At 45.7% G+C, this 23,660-nt stretch overlaps 1 protein-coding gene across 1 annotated transcript in view; it reads right to left on the bottom strand.

Annotated features, from left to right (window-relative positions):
- LOC139379333 (A-type voltage-gated potassium channel KCND2-like) overlaps nt 1-23,410 on the bottom strand; it is a 162,755-nt gene extending 139,345 nt beyond the window's left edge. The window contains exon 1 of the mRNA XM_071122137.1: nt 22,299-23,410. Within this exon, the coding sequence (XP_070978238.1) occupies nt 22,299-23,410 (1,112 nt within the window). The remainder of the gene's footprint in view (nt 1-22,298) is intronic.
- Nucleotides 23,411-23,660: the final 250 nt, after the last annotated feature.

Raw genomic sequence — 23,660 nt, 5'->3', positions numbered from 1 at the left:
GTCTGAATACTTTCCAAATGCACTGCATAAAGATTTATATACTGTATATAGAGTACATTTATTTTAATACAAAATGATCTATATAATATCATTCCAAATAATATTGTGATATGTAACTATATCAATTTTTTCCCTCTAGCGTACAGACACACACGCACGCACACACACTGTCTGCCCTTCCGCAGGCCTGGTGCAGGTCCCTCATTACAGAACAGGAAGAGTTTCTCTGCCTCCAGAGACCAATACACAACCTACTCCTGTTCGGCTGCAGCGCAGTGTGTGTGTGTGTGTGTGTGTGTGTGTGTGTGTGTGTGTGTGCCCTTCGCCAGCCTGTCTGTTTTCACACAGATGATGAGTCAGAGACTCTGGTCTGTTTCTCGCTGCCTTAATCACCCTAGAGAGAGAGATAATAAAGGGGGAGGGAGAATAGAGAGAGAGAGAGGACAGAGATATAAAGTGAAGCAAAGAGAAAAAAGGCCACATCCCTAACTGTAGCCTTGCCAGTTTAACCTCTCATCTCCTCTCTCCCATCTCTTCTCTTAACTCCTCTCTCCTCACCGTCTCATTAAGAGATCTGAATAGAATAGGAAATCATTCTCCCAACAGGAGTGGAGTGTTTAAGCCCATTGGGAGCCAGTCTCAAATGCAGACTTACTTTCAGGTCTGCTTTAAAAACTCCCCTCATTCACCCCTCAGTTCAATACACACCTCACTGATACACACGCCCATCGTAATGCAAGTCTACTGTGACGTCAAGCCTGCAGCTTATATTGGGCAAGTTAAAAGGATGTACTGTCTTTGGGCTACTGCTATCATTGTGTTAATGTTAGGATCTGGCCATGGATAGTCGCCATACGGACACTGACTGTTAAAGGGGTAAGATACGCTATAACACGGTGAATGGGAATATGGCTCTGGAAGTGGGGTGAAAAGGTTGGTCTGAGAGATACAGGGAATAATAGGACATTTCCTCTAATACAGTTCAATCATGGACACTAATATAATTCTATTGGAGAAAAGAAGGGAGTGGTTAAGGGAAGAGAGCTGTCTGGTGGTTTGGTAAATGGTGAGGGTGAGGTAAAGGTGGAGGATAAGTGGAGGAAGAGTGTTTGATAAAAGAAAAGAGAGAGGGAGGGAGGGGGATCTACAGGCCAAAGTGGACCTCAATATAAAGATGTGGGCGAGGCTTTGATTCTTCACATCTCTCACTGGCTCTCGCTGCTTTCTTAAAGCATCGGCAGAGGAGAGAGAAGAAAGGAGAGAGGAGAGGACGAGAGGAAAGAGGAGAGGAGGAAAGAGGAGAGGAGGAAAAGAGCACAGACACACAAAGACATAGACCACACAAAGAGCTTGTGTGTGTGTGTGTGTGTGTGTGTGTGTGTGTGTGTGTGTGTGTGTGTGTGTGTGTGTGTGTGTGTGTGTGTGTGTGTGTGTGTGTGTGTGTGTGTGTGTGTGTCTGGGCTTGTGTGTGTTTGTGCTCTGAGGGCTTGAAAGATGGCAAGAATACAGGCCGAGGGAAAAGAGAGAAGAGTGGTCGATAAGTGGTATCTAATGATGGTTAAACACAGAGATGTTAGAGACAACAGGTCCAGGGGGGAGAACCACAATGAGCCCCCAGATAAGGCTCAGCTCTTCCCAAGGCTGAGTCATCATCTCCAGGCATAGCTCCTGGACAGCTCCCCCTCTCCTACATCCATCCATCCAGGCCCCAGAGGGAGGGACAGCAGGGGGGTGGTTTGTTCCCGGAGGACAGGAACAACAGCCTGGAAGGAGACACCTGACACTATGACATAATCTGCTGTGCTTTGCTGGCTACCTCTCAGTGTGGTATATGGATACACACATGCAGACGCTGGGAATTAACGTAAACACACTCAGGTGCACTAAGGCATATACATGCATGAGCACGCACACACGCAACAATCATACTCAGCTCCATAATATCCTGTGTAATTGGGAGCAATGTCCCTAGGACTGAGCCTCCTATTAATCACATCCAGCAGCCAAGTCTGACTGGTTCAGCTAGGTTAGACCGGGTCCAGCTGGTTCTGACAGAGTCTGGATGGGTCCGACTGGGTCCGGTGGAATCCGGCGGGGTCTAACTGGGTCTGATTGGTTCTGACTGGGTCTGAATGGGTCCATCTGGGTCAAACTGGATCCGGCTGGGTCCAGCTGGTTCTGACAGAGTCTGGATGGTTCCGACAGGGTCCGGCGGGGTCTGGCGGGGTCAGTGTCTGAGGCCATGGTCTAATAGAGTTAGAATGTCAGAGCTGAGAGGAGCTGGGCTCAGAGCTATTCAAAAACCTCTCACTCCATAATACTGCACACACACACAGCCCCAAGGACACACACACACCTACACACATAGCCACTCGTGCACAGATGCAAACACAGCCACTTTGCTGGTCATATGTGTTCATGTTGTGACCAGGTACCATTGACATCGCAATCATCCCACTGGACACACACTGGTTAAATCAACATTTTCCCCACGTCATTTGAATGAAATTACGTTGAACCAACGTGGAATGGACGTTGAATTGACGTCAGTGCCCAGTGGGATATGACCCTCCATCATACATGCATATGTGATGAAGAAGATCAGGCCATCAGGGTTAATCACACGGTTGACCACGTTTGATCACACGGCCCTGCGGTGGTTCCATATGATCTACGGCCACCGGATCTGTTCACCCAAACGGAGATCAGGTCACATGGTTCAGTATGAGGCTCTTGGCGCCGGGCCAAGAGAAAGAGAAGGGAACCCGATACAGGTAATGACCACACACCAGGAGGTAAAGGTACAAAGCAAAGGCCAATAACCCCTGTTCCTCGAATGTGTTTCTATGTGCATTTACTGTCTTCAAGGCATCTGATTCTGTAAAGACTTGTAAAAGCAAGCATCTCACATGCTATATTTCTTATTCAGGAAGGAAGACGAGACAAAACAAAGTATCCCATCCAGCATCCCTGCGCACAGTAACGTGGTGTTGATTGATGCTGTTCACAGCGGAACGCCATCGACAGACCCGCTTCCCAACGCCGCTGCCGCGCTCCTGGCAGGCGACGCCCACAAAACCCGCCCGCCGTTAGAGGAAGCGGCGCACGGCGAGACCCTAATCCATTTCCTTTTCCTGTCATTAATCTCCCCCCCCCGGTCACAGGAACAGAGGGAAATTCAGGAAGCAGAGAAGAAAATGAGAAAAACAGAGGGGAAATGGCTGAGTCTCGTGGAAAGGTGACAGCCATATTTTTTGATATTCATGAATTCCTCATAGCCCATTATTCCAGTCATCAAGGCCCAGGGCTGCTCCATTTCCCTTTCAAATGCCCCTCTCGTTTAGACGCCATTACTCACAGCCAGCAGCATTGGCTACACACGTTTTACACGTCTGTCAGCAAGCTCAGATGGAGAGAACCCAGAAGTCAGAGGAGGGGGGAGGAGAGAGACTGAGAGTGATAATAGAAGAGGGAGCCCCTTTGGAAATATAGATGTTAAAAAATTAAAACGACTGGGGTTGGTGATCTGGGAGATGAGTGATTGATAGGAAAGTGTGGTTGATTTCTCTCTGTTCAGAGCTGTCCACTACCCTATCCTCGATTCAAGGCATCAAGACAAAGGGTCAAGATCTTGATAAATACTGTAGCTGGGATAGGGGACGATCCAAAACCACTTTTGAAAAACAGAGCTGAGTTCAAAATAAACCACGATGACGATACAGGTGTTTGAGTGTGCGTATGCGCGCGCCCATGTGTCCTCTGTAAAAGAGGTGATTAACTATGGGGCACACACAGGTTTAAGAGTGGCATCCACTCTCCTTCCTCTAGCTCACAGACCGTGGCCTGGTGTGCCCCACTACCCACACACATAAAGCATGCCACACACCTGCTGTACCAGTCCTGGGTTCACTCTGCCAGCTGGTAGAAAAATAGAAGGTTACTGTACAGGTTTCAATGTGTTATCTCCCTGCATATTTTACCTTGTGAAAAATGCCCTGCTCGTAGTGTGAACTCTGCCGGAGCTGTAACTTCAACGCAATTCACATGAAGGAGACACTGTGACATGCAGCATGCAAGTATTTCTCCCACTGAGGAGGGATGGGGCCAACACAAGCACTGCATAGAGATAACAGACAAGCAATCAAATCCTTGACTACCGTATGCCTCTCCCCGTGTTTCCTTCTCTATTTGTTGCTTTTCTATGTGAGTTTGTGAAAGTGGTAGCCAATCAGGTAGCAGCCTGGGAAGACATGTCTGAAACAGGTTCTGATAACAGACTCTCATCTATGTGATGGAGGAACCACACAACACAGAGAGACACGAGGTACCCGGAAATACAGGGGGAATGGATGGAGGAAGGGATAGACAGGGGAGAGAGAAGGTGTGTCGATGTGTATAGAGGGAGAGGAGGAGAAGACGAGAGAGGGAGAGGAGGAGAAGAAGAAGAGGGAGATACAGTGGATACGTTTGTGTGTTTTGGATTGTACCAGGACTGCCACCACCCCCTCACTCAGTCCTCTCTCCTGTCAATATAATGGCTTCACAGTGGCAGCGTAATGACAGAAGAAACCATTTTCATTTGGTCCCCGCGGAGAAAGCTCAAATCCCACCACTCCATCCTACACTAATCTAATCATTCTTCCATCACTCCCTCCATCTCTCTTCCTCCACCCCTCTCTATTGTAGTTCTAGAGAGTGAGGCATGTGAGATCTTGGCATTCAAACAAGTCATTCTGCCGCTAATCTCGATTGTAGCCGCAAACACATTACTGAGAATTGACATTATCTCCCACCTCTTTGCACACACACACACACACACACACACACACACACACACACACACACACACACACACACACACACACACACACACACACATTCTATCATACACATGTACACTAACGTTCAAAAGTTTGGGGTCACTTAGAAATGTCATTGTTTCTGAAAGAAAAGCACATTTTTTGTCCATTAAAATAAAATTGATCAGAAATACAGTGTAGACATTGTTAATGTTGTAAATGACTATTGTGGAAATGGCTGTTTTTTAAATGGAATATCTACATAGGTGTAGAGGCCCATTATCAGCAACCATCACTCCAGTTTTCCAATGGCACGTTGTGTTAGCTAATCCAAGTTGATCATTTTAAAAGGCTAATTGATCATTAGAAAATGATCAATTCTTCTGATCAATTTCTGATCAATTTCTTCTGAAACTCATCAGTCTATTCTTGTTCTGAGAAATGAAGGCTATTCCATGCTATTCCATTCTATTCCATATCTCAGACTGGCCAATAAAAAGAAAAGATTACGATCGGTAAAAGAACACAGACACTGGACAGAGGAATTCTGTCTAGAAGGCCAGTGTCCCGGAGTTGCCTCTTCAATGTTGACGTTGAGACTGGTGTTTTGCGGGTACTATTTAATGAAGCTGCCAGTTGAGGACTTGTGAGGCATCTGTTTCTCAAACAATTATGTTAGCTGTGCTAACATAATTGCAAAAGTGTTTTCTAATGATCAATTAGCCTTTTAAAATGATAAACTTGGATTAGCTAACACAACGTGCCATTGGAAAACAGGAGTGATGGTTGCTGATAATGGGCCTCTGTACACCTATGTAGATATTCCATAAAAAAATCAGCCGTTTCCAGCTACAATAATCAGTCTTAACGTGTTTATCTCTGTGTGTGCATGTGCATTGTGCGAGTGTGTCTTGTTCCTCAGTAATAATCACTATCTATTCTCATCAAATCAGACATACAAACAAGAAAGAGAAGAAAAAAAATGGAAGAGAGATAAAAAGCCTAACATCATAACAGTCATTCTCGTGTGAGCTGGGAATGGTACATGTTCAGCATGGTAAACCATGTCAATCATCATTCACAGTCATAAACCATGTCAGTCATCATTCACTATGTCTCTTGAGAGAGAGAGAGAGAGAGAGAGAGAGAGAGAGAGAGAGAGAGAGAGAGAGAGAGGCTGATATAGAAAGACAGATGGGTGGTTTGACAGGGGGAAATTAAAAAGTGAAAATGTGACAAAGGGGTGAGGAGAGGAGAAAACATAGGGGGTACACACTCTCTCACATGGGCGAGAGAGGGTGGAGTTGGGAGAACAGGAGTCCCTGGCTGCCCAGTGTTCTGGTTTCGATCCCCCTAATGCTCCCCCTATTCTAATAAAGGTGCCAGGCAGAACCAATGATTTATAGCCCATGATTTACTGGGGGACCGAATACCCCCGCCCACCTGGCTGGGGCCTGCTCACACAGTCATAATAGCCTCTCTCCCCTCCCTATATCACACACATCCAGATGGGTTTATAGACCAGCCTCTACTGGGCCATGGTTGTGACCAGACCGTAGAGCTAGAGGGAAGTAGATTGGCAGAGTATATCTCCACTGTGCTGACAAGGCTTGTCGCGTCCATATCTGATCTATGATCAGTTCCATATCTATGGCAGACAGAGGAGGAGGTTCTGTTGTGAATTGTGTGGGGTGTTTTTGGATCATGCATCAAAATGCTGATCTAATTGTTCAAGTTCTACTTTCCTTTTGCTGACACCTATTGTTCTACGGCCCAATGCGTACATAAAAGAAGGAAGTCAGAGAGAAACAGAGAGAGAATTCCTTGTAGAAGCTAGAAAGTCTGAGCTGTATTCTCCTGACGGTCTCTTCTGGGTGCTCTCCTGTTTGAGCGTCTCCCCCCACTGCTCTCTGATCTAACAGAAATGGCAGGGTTTGTGTGTGTGTGTGTGGCACTGAGGAGGAGTGTGAATGTGCCCAGAGCGAGAGAGAAGGATGGAGGAGGAATGTGTGTTCGCGTTAGGGATAGAAGAGGGATGTGTGTGTGTGTGTGTGTGTGTGTGTGTGTGTGTGTGTGTAGTGGTCGGTCGCCGTCGAGCAGCGTATTTATCTCAGTGTAATGGCACATCATTAATATTCACAGCTAGCTCCGGATCAATGATCCTTGGCAGCCTGGCTATTATTTCATTTCTTGTATCTAAAAAGGCATAGCGAGGATTCAGCTAAATTGTTTTGAGTTGTTTTGGCTGAGTCGTCACAAAGACGTTCGCAGGAAGGAGTGGAGCAAGGGAGGTAGAGATGGGTTGGGATATGCTAAACTTCACGGGGGGGGGGGGGGTAGAAAGAGATATACAGTACAGTATATACAGTATTGCTGCGTTAGCACGACTACAACTCAAGAATACAATTGCACTTCAACTAGCGACATCACAACTCAGAGAATATGATAGGCAGCACATCAATACTCTCAGAAAGCCTGACCCAGCCAATCAAATCTCGCTTGAGACCTGACTGAAAGCTGTCTGTCTGAAATACATTTTTCAATGTTGACCATTCTACTGTTGAGCCAAGTCAGTCAACAGTTACTGTACCTCAAAAACCCATTATCTACCAGGTGACTGGCAGGTTGACTGGAAACACAAGGTGATTTCTGACACCTAACAACATCCCCACAACGTCCGTAAACCTAACAGAGGAGATGGGGCCTGGTCACGCCAGGCTGGCCACAGATAATACACCCTGCTAATCAAAGACTGTTAAGTCTACACTCAAGGGGGGGGGGGGGGGGGGAGAAGAGGGGATGAATGTAACAGAGGGAGGAGAAGAAGGGGTGGAGGGAGAGAGGAGGAGGAGGAGGGAGGAAGAAGAGGAGGGAAGGAACAGAAAGGGGAAGGACAGAGAGAGGAAGAAGGTGTAGGGAGAAAGCTGAGGGAAACAGTGGGAGGAGGAGTGTCAAGGGAAAAGGGGGAAGATACGGGTGAGGAATTCCATCTCAGTCATGGTCACACCCCTTGCCCTGGACACCACTTCTGGGAGCAATCGGAATGTGCTGCGTCAGTCAGCAGTGTAGCGCTGAACAGAACAGTTTGAGAGCAGACAGAACCCGCCAGTTAGATGGGCAGTGTAGCATCACACAGTGTAGCATCACACAGTGTAGCTGAACATATGCTGTAGGGGGACTCAAATCAGCAACCTCAGGAGGGTGGCTAAGCATTGGGCTAATGGAGGTGGCTGCCATAGTGCTTTGTTCATGCGGCTGAACAGCACACATACAATTATAGTTAAATGCACTGTGTTAGCGGGGCTAAATTTCCACATTAGCGTGAATAGCTGTGTTAGTGTAGCCTACTGAGACAGTCTGTTATTATAGCTAACACACGCATAACGGGTTAGCTAAAAGCACTACGTTAGGAGTTAGAGAATCCATGATCGTATTTGCGGCTAAAACACAAGCACACACATAGTATTAGTTAGGCTGATCGTTAACAGTTAGTAGTTGTGTTCGTTAACAGTCCATTAGTAGAGCCATGCAGGCACAATGTTAGCATAGCTGGTCATATGCAGTAAGACAAGGTAAAAACACACAGCATTATGTTTATACAGTTAAAAACACTTGTTGTACACCAGATACACACAACGTTAGCATGGCGGAACACTTATTTATATTGGTTAGTCAAGAAGCCCAGAGTTAGCCCAAAATAGTGTTCAAGTTACCAGAGAGTGTGTGTACGCTAGCAGCATGCTAGCTAAGTGAGATGCATTACTCCTGCCGGTCCCTGTGTTCTCATTCAGATGGGGATGAACGGTATGATGTCAGGCACGCGCTCTACTTCACTAAAAACTGTGTCAGCACTTCACTGCTGCTAACTAGCCACCAACTGTACTGTACTGTACTGCTGCACCATGCACACTGAGACACACTGAACTCCACCCACACAAAATGAGGCTGGAAATAAGCAGTTGGAATCTTGGAGTTCCTATGCTGGTTTAGGTTTGATAATCCCACACACGCACGTATACACACATGCACGCATACACACACACACACATGCACACAACGGAGAGGGTGATGTGCCTATTATAATAAGGTTACAGGGAGATTTCTCCCCAGCAGTATACGGTTTCAAGGCCAGACAGACGTAGAGTGTGTGAGTGTCAGACGCTTAGGAGAGAAGAGACGAGATGATGAGAGAGAGAGAGAGAGAGAGAGGGAGGAGGGGATGGAGGATGGGAGAGAGAAAGCAAGATAGACAGAGAGGGAGAGAGGCAGAGAGAGAGACAGAGAGGGAGGGAGGTGGAAGACAGGAGAGAGAGACGATTTAAACATGAGACCACCTCTCTAGCTATCTGCCCAAAAGCAGAAGACCTTGCCACCGTTCGCCACGCTGTCTTGTTGACCTATCCAGTCGTCTCTCATTGGCCTGAACAGGGATGAAAGCAGCAGAGTGAACAACCTTTCAACCTATCTCTAGGAAAAACCCTCCACTCCCTCAGAGCCAAGGCGTGTGTGTGTGTGTGTGTGTGTGTGTGTGTGTGTGTGTGTGTGTGAGCGCATGCGCTAGCTTGCATGTGTGTCTATCATGTTTGAGTTGGGTTAAAATTGAATCTTCAATGCATTTTTCAAACCGTCAACTGTCATTCAGCCAAAAGGTGATTTTAAAATAGATCCCTCCCTCTAAGAAGCATGGGCGTATGTCATTCAGATGTCTATGACAGGACACTGTATCATAGACTGTGTGACAGTGTGCAGAGAGCAGTGCTGCGGGAGGGGACACGAGGGGATGGGAAGGGACAGCTGATGGTAAATGGATTGCGTTCCTCGGGGGAAGTGTGTCTTGCCACCATAACGTCCTCTCTCTGTCCCCTCAGCACGACCCTGTAGCCCTCTATGAGCAGTGATAAGCTGCCATTAACACACCATTAACACTGACCTCTGTACAATATCAAGCAAGAATGATTGTATGATACAGCCAACCGAGTTGAAGGAGCTCAGGACAGTCTTAGAGAGAGAGAGAGAGAGAGAGACTGTTTGGGAGTCAGGAATACAGGCTACACCACAATGTATCTGCTATGGACATGATAAATCAGATTCAAACAAAGTGGTACAGTGGAATCTGGTCCGAACTCAAGGCTTTAGTCAATTTAATCTTTGGTTCAAATGTTGGGCCAGAGATTGATCATAAGCACAGCACAAGGTAACGCACCAAATATTTTACGGTATTATTTCAACAAGCACTGTGTTCAAAGCTTTTCAGCATTTTTCAGTGGGAAACACTTAAGAACGCTTGCTGAGCCTTTCAAGCCGAGCCGGGGGGCCAGACAGAGACAGAGGGCCCCTCTGAGATAGCTAGACAGACGCTGTAGGACAATCAAAACAATCTGAGATGATAGCAGGCAAAAATAACCCTTTTTATTCAATTAAACCGCCAATGCCGGAAGATCCAAGGTGAACAGCGGCCCTGCAGACTAACAGGCCTTCCTGGCTCTCCTTCTTTCTTTCCTATCTTCTTTCTCACTGTCCTTTTTCTTCATCTCCTCAGCTTGCCTCTCGACTGTATTTTATTGTGCTCAGGTCCCCCCCCCCCCCCTCCCCTCCCCCCGTGTCTGGCTAAGTGTAGAAGTCTAACAAAGCCCAGCAGGCACACATAAAGTCATGTCTTTGTGCCAGAGCAACGAGTCTCTTTCCAGCACAGGTGTACTGTTAACCTTCAATGGAGGAAAATGACATCTCTGAGTCTTTGGTGTGACTTGTCGATAAACAGATCAATGATTGCTTATGAAGAAAAGAGAGAGCACTGTGTTTACTAACAGAAGGTGTATGAGCACGAGCCAACCTTCGAGGTAGACAACGTGATGATTGAGAAAGAACTATGGTGTGTATTCATGGATGCCAAGGGAAGCCAAATCCCCCCCCCCAAAAAAAAAAAATTGACCAGTGAACAAATAAAAAACATACCAAATAATGTGTCTTTCGTCTCTCTGTGTTTCATAATGTTTCTTCAATTCGGAAGAGGCTGAATGTATCTTACAGGAAAAAGCATACGTGTGAGCAAAACAGCACCCCTCTGTCTCTGTATCTGTAGACCATCTTATAGGATGCTGTCTGCTGAAAAAGAGTATGACATTGTTGCCGCCCATAGCATTGAATACAAGGGAAGTCAGCGAGCATTTGGCCTCCCTTTAAAAAAAAGTGTCAAATAATAGCTAAACTGAGTGAGCTCAACTGTGAATGGTCCTGGTGCACTAAAAATAAAGTGTCAAGGGAAGCCAGTTTGGATTTGGCTTCACACCAATCACATCACATCAAAAACAAAAAGACAGAAACAACTTGCATTGTTGCATCTCGTTATGTTTTTGTCCTCCGGTGGCTAGCTAGCTAAAATTGCCACATTCCTAAATTAGCCATGGATGAAAATAGGGATATGGACTTGTGGTTTTACTTAATTCTTTGTACTTGCCAATAATTATAAAGGCAATTCTAATCCAACAATTAATTCATACATTGTTGTGCCCCTGGCCTGAGAGGATGGAAGTTCAATATGCAGCTAGATATAGAAGGCCGTTAACTAGCTGGCTGTTAACTAGAATCATAGACCGTTAACTAGCTGGCTCATCATTACCCGATAAAGGAAGTTAGACTAGCGAACAAGCATTTTAGCCAGGTAGCCTAGGATAACAAAAACTAAACGTGTGTACTGTATGACAGCGTCATAGACCCTTTAGGCAACATGAAAGAGAGAAAGATGGCATGTTTTTCTACTTGCACCAACACACACACACACGCACGCACGCACGCACGCACGCACGCACGCACACACACACACACACACACACACACACACACACACACACACACACACACACACACAGAGAGAGAGAGAGAGAGAGAGAGAGAGAGAGAGAGAAATCAGGACCATGGACAGCCACATCATATTTAGCTTGGACTAAATAATTTTGGTATCTTTTAGTTGTCACTCTATTAGACTAAGCAGAGTTGATTTGATGAAGTTGAAATGGTGCTGGAATAGTGGAGGCAGCTCCTGTTTTCTTTGCGACTTGCAGTAACTCTCTGTGGTTCTAAATCAATAGTTGTTAAAATTGTAGGAAAATGCCGGAAACATTAACTTGCTTGACCATGCTGTAGGTCATGTAACTGTCTGCTACATGCAATTTGCTTTGTGGACTTCAACGGACAGAGGTTGCTATCCGGTTTTGTGATGAAACAAAGGTGTGGTTGAATTTATTCTGTCACTGTGTCTTATTGTCTCGGCCTTAGGCATATGAAGTAACAGATTCTAGAGAAAACAACAATTATCACAACACATAGGTTGTAAAATGTTTTTTTCCCCCCTAGCTTGGCTTCCCTGGTGATTTTACCCAGTTTGCACCGCTACTGAGTGAGAGTGAGAGAAAGAGAGAACAATAAAGAGCTGAAGAGAGAGAAAGGGACAAAGAAAATAGAAAATAAGGTGTATCTCTGACCCCAAGCACGTTTCATTCTCCACTGGTTTGTGCTTTTCATTTATAGTGCCTGGTGTGTGTGTGTGTGTGTGTGTGTGTGTGTGTGTGTGTGTGTGTGTGTGTGTGCGTGCGTGCGTGCGTGCGTGCGTGCGTGCGTGCGTTTGTGTGTGTGTGTGTGTGTGCGTGCGTGTACGTGCATACATCTGTGTGTATTTGTGAGTGCCTGTATGTGTTTCACTTGACATGCACCATTTGCAAGGCGTTCTACCCCCCGTTCCACTCCATTTGAGCAGACATTCTGAGAACAGCAAAATGTCCAGTTAGGCCCTGGCTCTAAATGCACCTTGAAGCGCAAAGGAATAAGCTAGGGCTCATTCTCCTCATAGCAAAACAGCCAACACATGATAGCCCAGCCATACACAAATGAAAACAAGGTTGTACAGTAGCACAGCTCAGTGGAGGACTATTGACTCCCTGCCTGTCTCCTGTCCATCTCCTACTGCGTGTCTGGGCCACAGAGCCCACCTGTCACCGTCTGTTGCTCTCTTGTTTATATTAAGACATAATCAATGGAAGAAGACAAGAGGCCTGGATAAGTGACTGGTTGAAAGGCTGTTTAGGGGAATTCATTAACATACTGTACTGCACAGTGTATTAGGATGCAACATAGTGCCTATCTCAATTACTGTATATGAGTGTACAAAGCTATCGATCCCGTGACAACGTTCATTCCTACGTGAATACTCAATAGCGCATCGAGGCCAAGTGAAGTCAGCTAAGCTGGTGTCTAATATGCAGTTTGAGCTACTCCAGAACGTGACGTTGCAGGCTAGCTCAGTGCTGCCCCCCTTCATTGAGTAACTTGAGTTCAAGGCAGACCGAGGTACTGTAGGCTACCACTAGCAACTAAATGATCTTTATAACTTATTCTTTGTGCAATTTCAAAATAATTGGTTAAAGGACATACATCTGGTGTATTAGAAGCAATTATTGGTACCCTAATTGTCTTAAAAAAATAGTTTTACACGAAGATTGACCACAAATATTGCCATTTTCCCATTCACTATAATGAGGGATCCTGTTTTCTGCAAAGAATGCCTACAGTACCGCGGTTGGCCTTGAACTTCTGTCGCTTCAATGGAAGTGGGCAGTCCTTTTCCCCTGGCATTTCTATTGTAACTTGAGTAATGTCTTGTTCTAGTTGCAAACGCCTGTGCGGACGGCAGTACACTCAACGTTGTTAAACCGCAAATAATAAAACACAGTTGAGATTTAACTTGGAAAAAGCTTGTCCCTCGTCTCCCTGTTGCGTTCATAATATTTGACGAGGAGAAAAGGCAAATCATCCAAGCAGAAAGTAATCCTGTATGGAGAATAGAGGTTGTAGTTTTCGTCAGATATAAAAGGCTTTTATGCAAGAGGTGTGTGAAAATACACCAGTTTTAAGGTGTTCGCTAGGTCAATAGCTAGCTTTTTCAGAGAAGCAAACAAAGCTAGCTGTGTTTATGGATGTAACGCAATACAGGAAGTAGTGCCAAACTGTATATGCCAATCTGTCAGTCAATCTCTTTCCCAAAAACAAACTGTGAATCACCCTCTCCCTGCCACTGAAATCTCCATCTCTCTCTCCCAAAACAACTCTTTATTTCTCCAACTCTTTGTTTCTCTACGCACTTCCCAAAAAACAGCATAATGTTAGCCGTTACCATTTATGATACTATGTCATTGAGATCATTTCCTCATCATACAGAACCATCATTATGATACCACCTGACCAACCGTCCAACAGCGCCAAAGCCCGGGCCAAGCTCCATCGGTGAAGGCTGCAGCCTGCAGTTGAAGCCTTCCTCAGCGATGTTCTCTTCTGTTCTCTCCTCCTCTCTCTGGGTTGAGAAGCCATCCTTTCTACTCCAGCGCGTCTCTAGTTGGCTTCATTAAAGATCCTATCTAAAATAATCACTTAACCGCGCTATACAAGAGTGTGTGTGTGCGTGTGTGTGTGTGTGTGTGTGTGTGTGTGTGTGTGTGTGTGTGTGTGTGTGTGTGCGTGTGTGTGTGTGCGTGTGTGTGTGTGCGTGTGTGTGTGTGTGTGTGTGTGTGTGTGTGTGTGTGTTAGATCCTAACCCATGCAGCATAACGAATTAATTCAATTAGGCCCATCCTCATCCACTGTTAATAGCATATATAAGCCACCCAGAGACAGAGAGAAAGAAGAGAGAGAGGGATGGGGTGTAGAGAGATGGACGACACTGAGCAAGACACCCCAACGGTAGAGTAAAGAACACCAAGTTTCAAGTTGCATTTGTCGTATGTACGGGATACGCATGTTGTACATCATCCAATGAAATGCTTACTTGCAGGTTCCTTCTCGACAACGCAACAACAATAAGAAATGTCAAAGATAAGAATACGAACATAAAGTAAATGACAGAAAAGGGGATAAAGATTTTAGAAAAGGTATAATAGAGGAAGGCAAAATGTATAGTACAATGATGTACACGTGTATTGGAGAAGGGGCGGATGGGGGGCCACTGTATACATGTAGCAGTATAATAAGAGTCTGGTAGCAGCAGATGTGTGCTAAGGTGCGGAGAATTAGAGCAGTCCACTTCAAGTGTTCAGCAGTCTGATGGCTTATAGAGAGAAACGGTCTCTGAGCCTGTTGGTATCAGACCTCGTGCTTTGATAGTGTCTGCCTGACGGTAAGGGAGAGAACAGCTCCTGGCTGGGGTGTGTGGGGTCCTTGATGATGACCAGGTTTTTTTGTTTACATATTACTCATGTAAGTGCAAAACCTAACAAAACTCAATGTTCAGCGAACACTAAACACTTAAAGCTGTTGTATGGGTGTGATTTGCAACAGGCGTGGATGGTATGAGAGGAAATCGATGCCTTTAACACTGATTGTAGCTGCCAACTCAATTTCAAATATGAATCAGAGACAGCCCTCACTTGTCTTTGATCGATTCGCGTTCTTGCTGGGCTCTGAAATTGCCTCGTTGGACTGGACCTCTCTACATAATCGTCATCACTAACACCGCCACAAAGTCAGAAGTGTGGCTAAACCCCACCCATTTCTACAATTTCTAACCCTAACCTTAACCCTAACCTTAACCAAACTGCTAACCTTATGCCTAACACTAACCTTAAATTAAGACTTAAAAGTGATGTTAGCAGGGTTATTGTCTGGCCCTGAATGCCGAACACCTGCCAATCAGAGAAGACAGTGGTAACAACACAACCACCTCTTACCCCAGTTGGCCTGCTCATCTGAAATCTGCTTCCTCTCTCTGTTCCTCTCGGCCGCCCGCTGCGCTGTAACTGGTGCCTGACATCTTAGTGTACTGTATGATTTGATCTGTTTATTAATTCACTTCCTGGATAATAAAAGCCTTCTGATGCGGACATGGAGAGAGGGGGAGAGGGAGGGAGGTGAGGAGCATGGGGGGGGAGATGGAGACAAAGGGAGTAATAGAGAGGAAGAGAGGAAAAAGAGGGAGAGAGAGAGACGGGAAAGGGAGGGTGGAGAGACAGAAAGAAGGAAAGAGGGGGAGAGAAATACAGAAAGAGAGATGAAGAGAGAGAGAGATACATCGATGAATAAACATGTACAGCTCCAGAGTTCTGTTCACCCAGAGATGAGGGTCAGAGTGTGTTTCACTGTAGTAGGTAGGTGGACTGTATCACCTGTATAGACAGGGGACTATGCCACGACATGTCAGGTAGTTACAGGAAGTCAAGCAGTTAGGCATGTTGACATAGATACTGTGCACACAGCAGAACATCTCAACATCACACACACACACACACACACATACGCACACACACACACACACACAAGCAAGAATGCAGACACAATGACATAAACACACACAGTACACACACAACAAACGTATGCACACACGTGCGCTAATAACGATTGTTTAAATGAGAAAATGGTAAGAAATAAAGTATTGTGAATCATTTATATTTCAAGAACCCCAGTAGGAATGGAAGAAGCCGTCATTATCAGATCCGAGGAAGGAGCAAATATTTGTTTTTCGATGTTCAATTATATTCCGTTGTTGTACTGTAGAAATCATTATTAGATGAATGGACAGATCATTAAACACATTCACACAAAAGCAGCTCAAGCAGTCTTTATACACTACAGAAAAGAAAAAAAAACTTTCCCAAAAGTAATTGCAGTTTTTTAAATCGATAGATGTCTGAGCACACGCTGCACTGGAATCCAATTTCAAATCCTTAAATCTTTATTTAAACAAACAGCTGGAGAACAAAGTAGTGAGGAATCAAATTGTAATACCCCTCACTCCGGGAACCCTCTACACATTGATATATGATATGATATGTAATATAATATATGACATATGATATAACATGTATCAACGATATGGATAGAGTAAGAAAGGTGTCTGTGCGAGTATGACTCCATATAGGAATGAGATTATGATTCAACACGACACATGAACATTAGTCCCAGCGTTACCACAGAGCATTACCATAATTATGTCATTGCAACAATAGTCGAAAGTAAAACATCCTCATCTTCCAATTGGAGTCCACTCCGTTCGGGTACGTGGTCAAATGAACTGTCACCTCTCATGTCGTAGTTCAGCCTCTAATTGTCAAAGTCCCATGCTGTGACATGGTTGGTCACATTGCGGTAGCGTGTGGCGCGTGGTGAGCAGAACTGCACATTTGGGCCACTGTCTGTGACATAATTGGGCATCTACTCCGTCACGTGACTTTGATAGAATCTGACCATTTCTGATGGATGTTTTCGAAACACTCATTTAGTTAATTCAACTGATTTCTTAGATGAAACACGCACATCCTCGACAACATCTAGCATGGGTTAATCTGGAGTCTTTTTTACACCACCTGCTGGTTTGCTTTCTCAATATAGCTCAGTAACCTTGTTCCCCAGGTCTAAACCAGTCACCAACCAACCAGCCGTTCAGAGACAACAATCATGAAAACCAGCAGACACTGAAGCCCTCCAGGCCTAAAGTCAACCAGCCCTATATTAAAGGGAAATGTCATTAGAGTCAACCAGCACTATATTAAAGTGAAATGTCATTAGAGTCAACCAGCACTATATTAAAGGGAAATGTCATTAGAGTCAACCAGCCCTATATTAAAGGGAAATGTCACTAGAGTCAACCAGCCCTATATTAAAGGGAAATGTCATTAGAGTCAACCAGCACTATATTAAAGGGAAATGTCACTAGAGTCAACCAGCCCTATATTAAAGGGAAATGTCATTAGAGTCAACCAGCCCTATATTAAAGGGAAATGTCACTAGAGTCAACCAGCCCTATATTAAAGGGAAATGTCACTAGAGTCAACCAGCACTATATTAAAGGGAAATGTCATTAGAGTCAACCAGCACTATATTAAAGGGAAATGTCACTAGAGTCAACCAGCCCTATATTAAAGGGAAATGTCACTAGAGTCAACCAGCCCTATATTAAAGGGAAATGTCATTAGAGTCAACCAGCACTATATTAAAGGGAAATGTCATTAGAGTCAACCAGCACTATATTAAAGGGAAATGTCACTAGAGTCAACCAGCCCTATATTAAAGGGAAATGTCACTAGAGTCAACCAGCCCTATATTAAAGGGAAATGTCACTAGAGTCAACCAGCCCTATATTAAAGGGAAATGTCACTAGAGTCAACCAGCCCTATATTAAAGGGAAATGTCACTAGAGTCAACCAGCCCTATATTAAAGGGAAATGTCACTAGAGTCAACCAGCCCTATATTAAAGGGAAATGTCACTAGAGTCAACCAGCCCTATATTAAAGGGAAATGTCACTAGAGTCAACCAGCCCTATATTAAAGGGAAATGTCACTAGAGTCAACCAGCCCTATATTAAAGGGAAATGTAATTAGTCAACCAACCCTACAGTATACTGAAGGGAAATTTAAACATTTTTCATCTTCATATTCATCATACACTGATCCAATGTCAGCCAGCAATGAGTGCAACCTGAGTCCGGCTCCATATTGGGCTTGAGACATACAGATCTAGGATCAGTAAGTAAGGGATGTAACCTGAGGCAGTGTCCCTACCAGGCTCCAGACATACTAACGAGATTCCTGATCATGCCTGTAACCCTTATGTGACCCCAACAGACTTGACCTCTAACCCCTGACCCTCCCCATGTGACTACTGAGTTCCTATGAGCTGTAATCCTGACTAGACCCTAGAGACAAATCATATTCTATATGACCTCCTATTAGAATGAGTCTATGGCCTTGAGTAACAACATGCATAGCCAACCTATACAATGTGTGTAACACCTTCGGCAAGTAACAAACGGTTGTCCATTGAAGCTGCAAATCCTCATAGGGCTAGGCATCCCTTGCAGTGAACAGCACAGATCAGAGGGTTGAGCCCTTGATAAAGGGACAAAGGTGTCTCATTTAGGGAGTTTGCTGACTTCCCTCTCTCCTATCTCTCTCTCTCTCTCTCTCTCTGTCATTGCCTGTCTTTCACTCTTCCTCTCTCCTCTGTCAGTCTATTAGTGTCTCTCCCTCTCTCCACTCATTCTCTCCTCAGCATCTCCAGTAGCGACAGCTGCTTCAGTAATGGATGCCGTTTGACAGTGAATAAGCCAATTAGAATGGCAGTGATTTAATTGGCCCCGGACGATTTCACTAAATCCACAAACGAGTCAATTAGTGGGACCGTGAGGGGCCAGGGGGGCAGAAGCAGGACAAGGGGGTTAAGCTGTGACACTGATTCAAGTTATTCAAGTGTTACACATTCTAGAACCACCGTGGTTATTATTTGACTTTGCACTTTGCTGGTCATCTAAGAACATTTTATTAATTGATTAATTCAAGTTGTTCACCTCCCAATCTTTGATACACATGGACAAAGGCAGAGACAGACACACACACACACACACAAACACAAACACATACACTGCCTCTCTTCCAGGTCCGGGGATAGCCAAACTGAGGGATTCCTGGCCGTACTAACTGGATCACAGGCTGGAAGGAGAATTGGCTGAAATTAGGCCGTAATTCAGTGGACACGCAACTGGATTTGTCTCTGGCTGCGTGTCTGCCTAGGTACAGCATGGACACGCAGTGTACACAGTACAATATGAACCTCTGGGCAACTGCAGCACAGGAGCCAGACGTTATACAACATGATACTGCAGGTCAGAGACAGGCTGGGGATTTGAGAGAGCTAGCAACAGTAAGAGGCTTAGGTATACTTAAGCAATAAGGCCTGAGGGGGTGTGGTATATGGCCAATATACCACGGGAAAAGGCTGTTCTTACACACGACGCAACGTGGAGTGCCTGGATGCAGCCCTTAGCCATGGTATATTGGCCATGTACCACAAACCCCTGAGGTGCCTTACTGCTATTATAAACTGGTTAACAATGTAATAAGAATAGTACAAATAAATGTTTTGTCATACCTGTGGTATACAGTCTGATATACCATGGCTGTCAGCCAATCAGAATTAAGGGCTCGAACCATACATTTAAAATTGTGAATTTGGTGCAGCCAGTGATACTGCTAGAGTATATGGGTGCATTGAGCAATGTGGAGTGCTGCAGTGGGCTCATAAAAGACACAGCACGGAGAGAAAACTCATACTGCTCTCTGCTATGCCTTCTTATCTCTCTCTCTCTCTCTCTCTGTCTCGCTCTCTCTGTCTCTCTCTCTTTCTCTCTCTCCGTCTTGCCACCTTTATCTCACTCCCTCTCTCTTTGCCCTTTCTCCAAATTTCCCTATGACCTTATCCTTCTCTTTTTCTATATTCTTTCTCTCTCCCTCCCTCCTCTCTCTTTTACCTGCTTCACTGAGCACACCTCCCTCCCCTCCCCTGCTCCCTGCAGTTCCCAGCCACAGATCCATCCCTGTCTCTGGTCCCCTGGCAAGGTAATGAGACATTAAAGAACGATAGCCTGCGTCCGCTTAAGAGCTATGTCCTTGCTCAATCTACCAAAACACTCCTCGCACGCACGTACGAGCACACACACACACACACGCCCACACACACAGACACACACATTTGAGAGAATTGTAGGGATTTTTACAGACATGAGTACTGGACATGTATTTATTTTAAATAATACGGTCCATCATACACTCGATTCATCCAATGGCTTTTTGTGAGGCACTGGACCGATGCAACAGAATAGAAACAGATGACTGTGTGTTCATACTCTTAAACAAAGGCTAATGCAGCTGTGTAGTCACCACCTGTCAAGCCCTGGGCACAGTAAACACAGACTGGCCTCAGGTACTGCCATCACCCGCACACACGCTGGCACTGCAGCCAGAAACACACAACACACAGTAACCAGCTGATTGACACATCGGCAGAACAAAAAAGTGAGGCTTCTATTATGAGTCAACAGAATGGTTTCTGGTTGTGGATGGGAGCTTGGCTGTGTTTCAGTGAGGTTAGTGTGTGTGTGCATGTGTGTGTTTGAGTGGGAGTGAGAGTGAGAGAAGGTTGCCTTTCTTCACTGAGTTTCTTTGTCTCAGGCCTAGCTCATTAACAGAAAGGCCAAGACACGCACACACACACACAGAAATAACAAGCCACTCCTACTGCGTCAGCCATTAGCTCAGTGGAGAGTGTAAACCAGTAATTGCATTTTGTTATTGATATCATTCAATCTGACAGTGGGGACATGCAACTACACAAATTACACACAATGAGGTGTGGCAATCTATTCCTCTCCCTCTTTCTCTCAGCCACTATTTTCTCTCCATCCCTCCCCTACTACACATGCAATTACAGAATAAAGTAATCAGAACACAACAGGCCTTCCAATCAAATTAATTGAGAGACTCATATAGACAAACTGTCAGGCAGTAGGCTCAATAATGAACAAAACAAACCAATCAAATAGAGAAATATCATCTCTTGACCTATGAGTAATTGAGCCTTGTGAAATCCATCATGTTAACTATGACGCTGACACTCCACGTTTGTGTTCATGCGCCGAATGGACTTCAACGGCGCTGTGATCAAAGTATCAGACGTGGGTTTTAGCGCTCCATTTGATTACCACTTTAGAGGCTGATTCACACCCGTGAACTGTTGGCAAGGAAAGTAACAGCAATGCTAGAGCACGCAATGCTGAAGAGAGGCGCAGCGCTTCGTTTCAGCACCATGGAGAGCGCACAGTACTGCACTGCCATGTGTCTGCTCCGCTTCAGCACCGCGGAGAGCGCAATGCAACTGCTATGCTTGCGGCTCTGATTCCCCACAGCGCGCCACTCTCTTTTTCAACACCATGGAGAGCGCACAATAGGCTACTACTGCACAGCGCAGGTGGGAGTAATCGGCAAACGCGTCAATGAACCGTAGCCCCAGGACTCATATTAATGAATGGGTGTACACATCAACAGCAACACGGTGACATAATATGCCTCTTGCACAGGTTAGACTGCAGCTCTGCAGACACTTTTCAAACTGAGTATGGCTAAATTGAATAAACTGTAAGCTAAATAAGAGAGGAGGAACCAAAAGAGAATATAAGACCACTGTGCATGTGTGTGTGGGGTGGGGGGTGGGGGGCAAGAGAGATATGCTGCGTGAGAGAAATCTATTGCAGTATATTCTGATTTAAATTTTAAATATTGTCATTGATCTCTCTCTGCTCCTCCCACGTTTTCTATGTATAGCTCTCTTCATTTGACAGTGTTGAAGAGGTGTGAATCTTAATGATGAGAACTGCTGCAGTGCTTAGGATATGATGACATCATAGGCCTACAGTTTGGCCTGTGAATAAGGTAAATGCCTCTGAGGCCTTTGAATGTGAATGTTGTGTGAATGCCCTAAACCGTTCATTTGAGGGTGCTTCATGTAAATGGGGATTTAGGCAGGCCTCAGACATTTACCCAACTGTCCATTCACACTGCAGCTGCATGGAGAGAACGCAAAGGAGAGCACAACAGCAAACCAATGCTGCTGATTTAGGGTCGAAAACATAACCCCTGAGCATTTGATCACACATCTGCACTGTATGGTAAACTGGATCGGCACCTACCCCAGAGTTGTCATCGTGACGATGGTGTACCAGAAGGCGGCCGGGATGCTGGTGAACTTGCTGGCTGAGGAGCCCTTCTCGGCGTAGAACATGACAGTGGCGAAGATGATGATGGCCATGGTGAGGGAGAAGAGCAGGAAGCCCAGCTCCGAGGCGCAGCTCTTCAGCGTGTAGCCCAGGATGCGCAGCCCCGCAGAGTGGCGGGAGAATTTGAAAATCCTGAAAACCCGGAAGACCCTCAGGGTGACGAAGGCCCCGCTGACGTCCTCGTTGTCCGTCATGACCAGGCCAATGTAGTAGGGCATAATGGCCACCACATCGATGACGCTCATCACGCTCTTGATGAAGTTCCAGCGACTGGGCGCCGCCATTAGACGCAGTAGGTACTCCACGGTGAAGATCATGACGCAGGCCGTATCCAGACAGAAAAATGCCAAGGCATACCGCTCCCCGCACGAGACCTGTTTGACCCGATTTGGCAAAGTCCCGCACGGGACCGTCTCCACCACGTTGGCCATCACGGAAACCGCAATGAAGAAGCCGGTGACATAATAAAACACCAGGGCCATGGTGCTCGTGTGGGGGTTCTCGAAGGCCCGCCACATGGTTTCTCTGAATGTCATATCCGGCGGGACCATATCGTTCTGGTTCTCGCTGTCCTCGTCATCCTGGATTCTCTCCTGGTTCTCCCGCCGCCGGTCCTTGTACTCTTCATAGCAGCAGTCCCCTATGATCTCCGGTATGATCCCAAAGAAGGCCAGCTCCTCATCGTAGGCCGAGATGCACTCCTGGCGCGGGTAGTGCAGCTTCCCGGTACGATAGAAGTTCAGAATGTGTCGGAAAATATCCGGGTCACGGTCGAAAAAGTATTCGTTTGTCTCCTCGTGGAAGAAGAATTCCCGCTCCGTGCTGCCCAGTAAAGTGTCCGGGTACCGCTCCAATGTATTCCGCCACGTCTGGAACTTCTGACCGCTGACATTGAGCAAGATGAGCCCGTCCTGTTTTCGCCGGTTGTCAGGTGGAGGCGTCGGCATGGGCGCACTGGCTACCGGCATCCATCCTATAGCAGCCGCCCGGGCGAATGGTAACCACGCCGCCACTCCCGCTGCCATGGTGACCCACTGTGTGCGACCCGGTCCCGGTGAAGAGCTCTCGACGCTCCGGTGGGCGATCACAGAACCACAGCGCGGCGAGAGGACATCTGGAAAGGCAACCCAAGCATTAGCTTACTCATATGGCTACACTGTAACAAATCATGCATGGCTGATATGAATATATCGTCCACTTGCTGTTCATAAATAAATAAATAATAAATAATAAATAATAAATAATAAATAATAAATAATAAATAATAAATAATAA

Source organism: Oncorhynchus clarkii, chromosome 21 (assembly GCF_045791955.1).
Source record: "Oncorhynchus clarkii lewisi isolate Uvic-CL-2024 chromosome 21, UVic_Ocla_1.0, whole genome shotgun sequence".
NCBI classification, from domain to species: Eukaryota; Metazoa; Chordata; class Actinopteri; order Salmoniformes; family Salmonidae; genus Oncorhynchus; species Oncorhynchus clarkii.
This window is presented reverse-complemented; position numbering and strand designations above follow the sequence as displayed.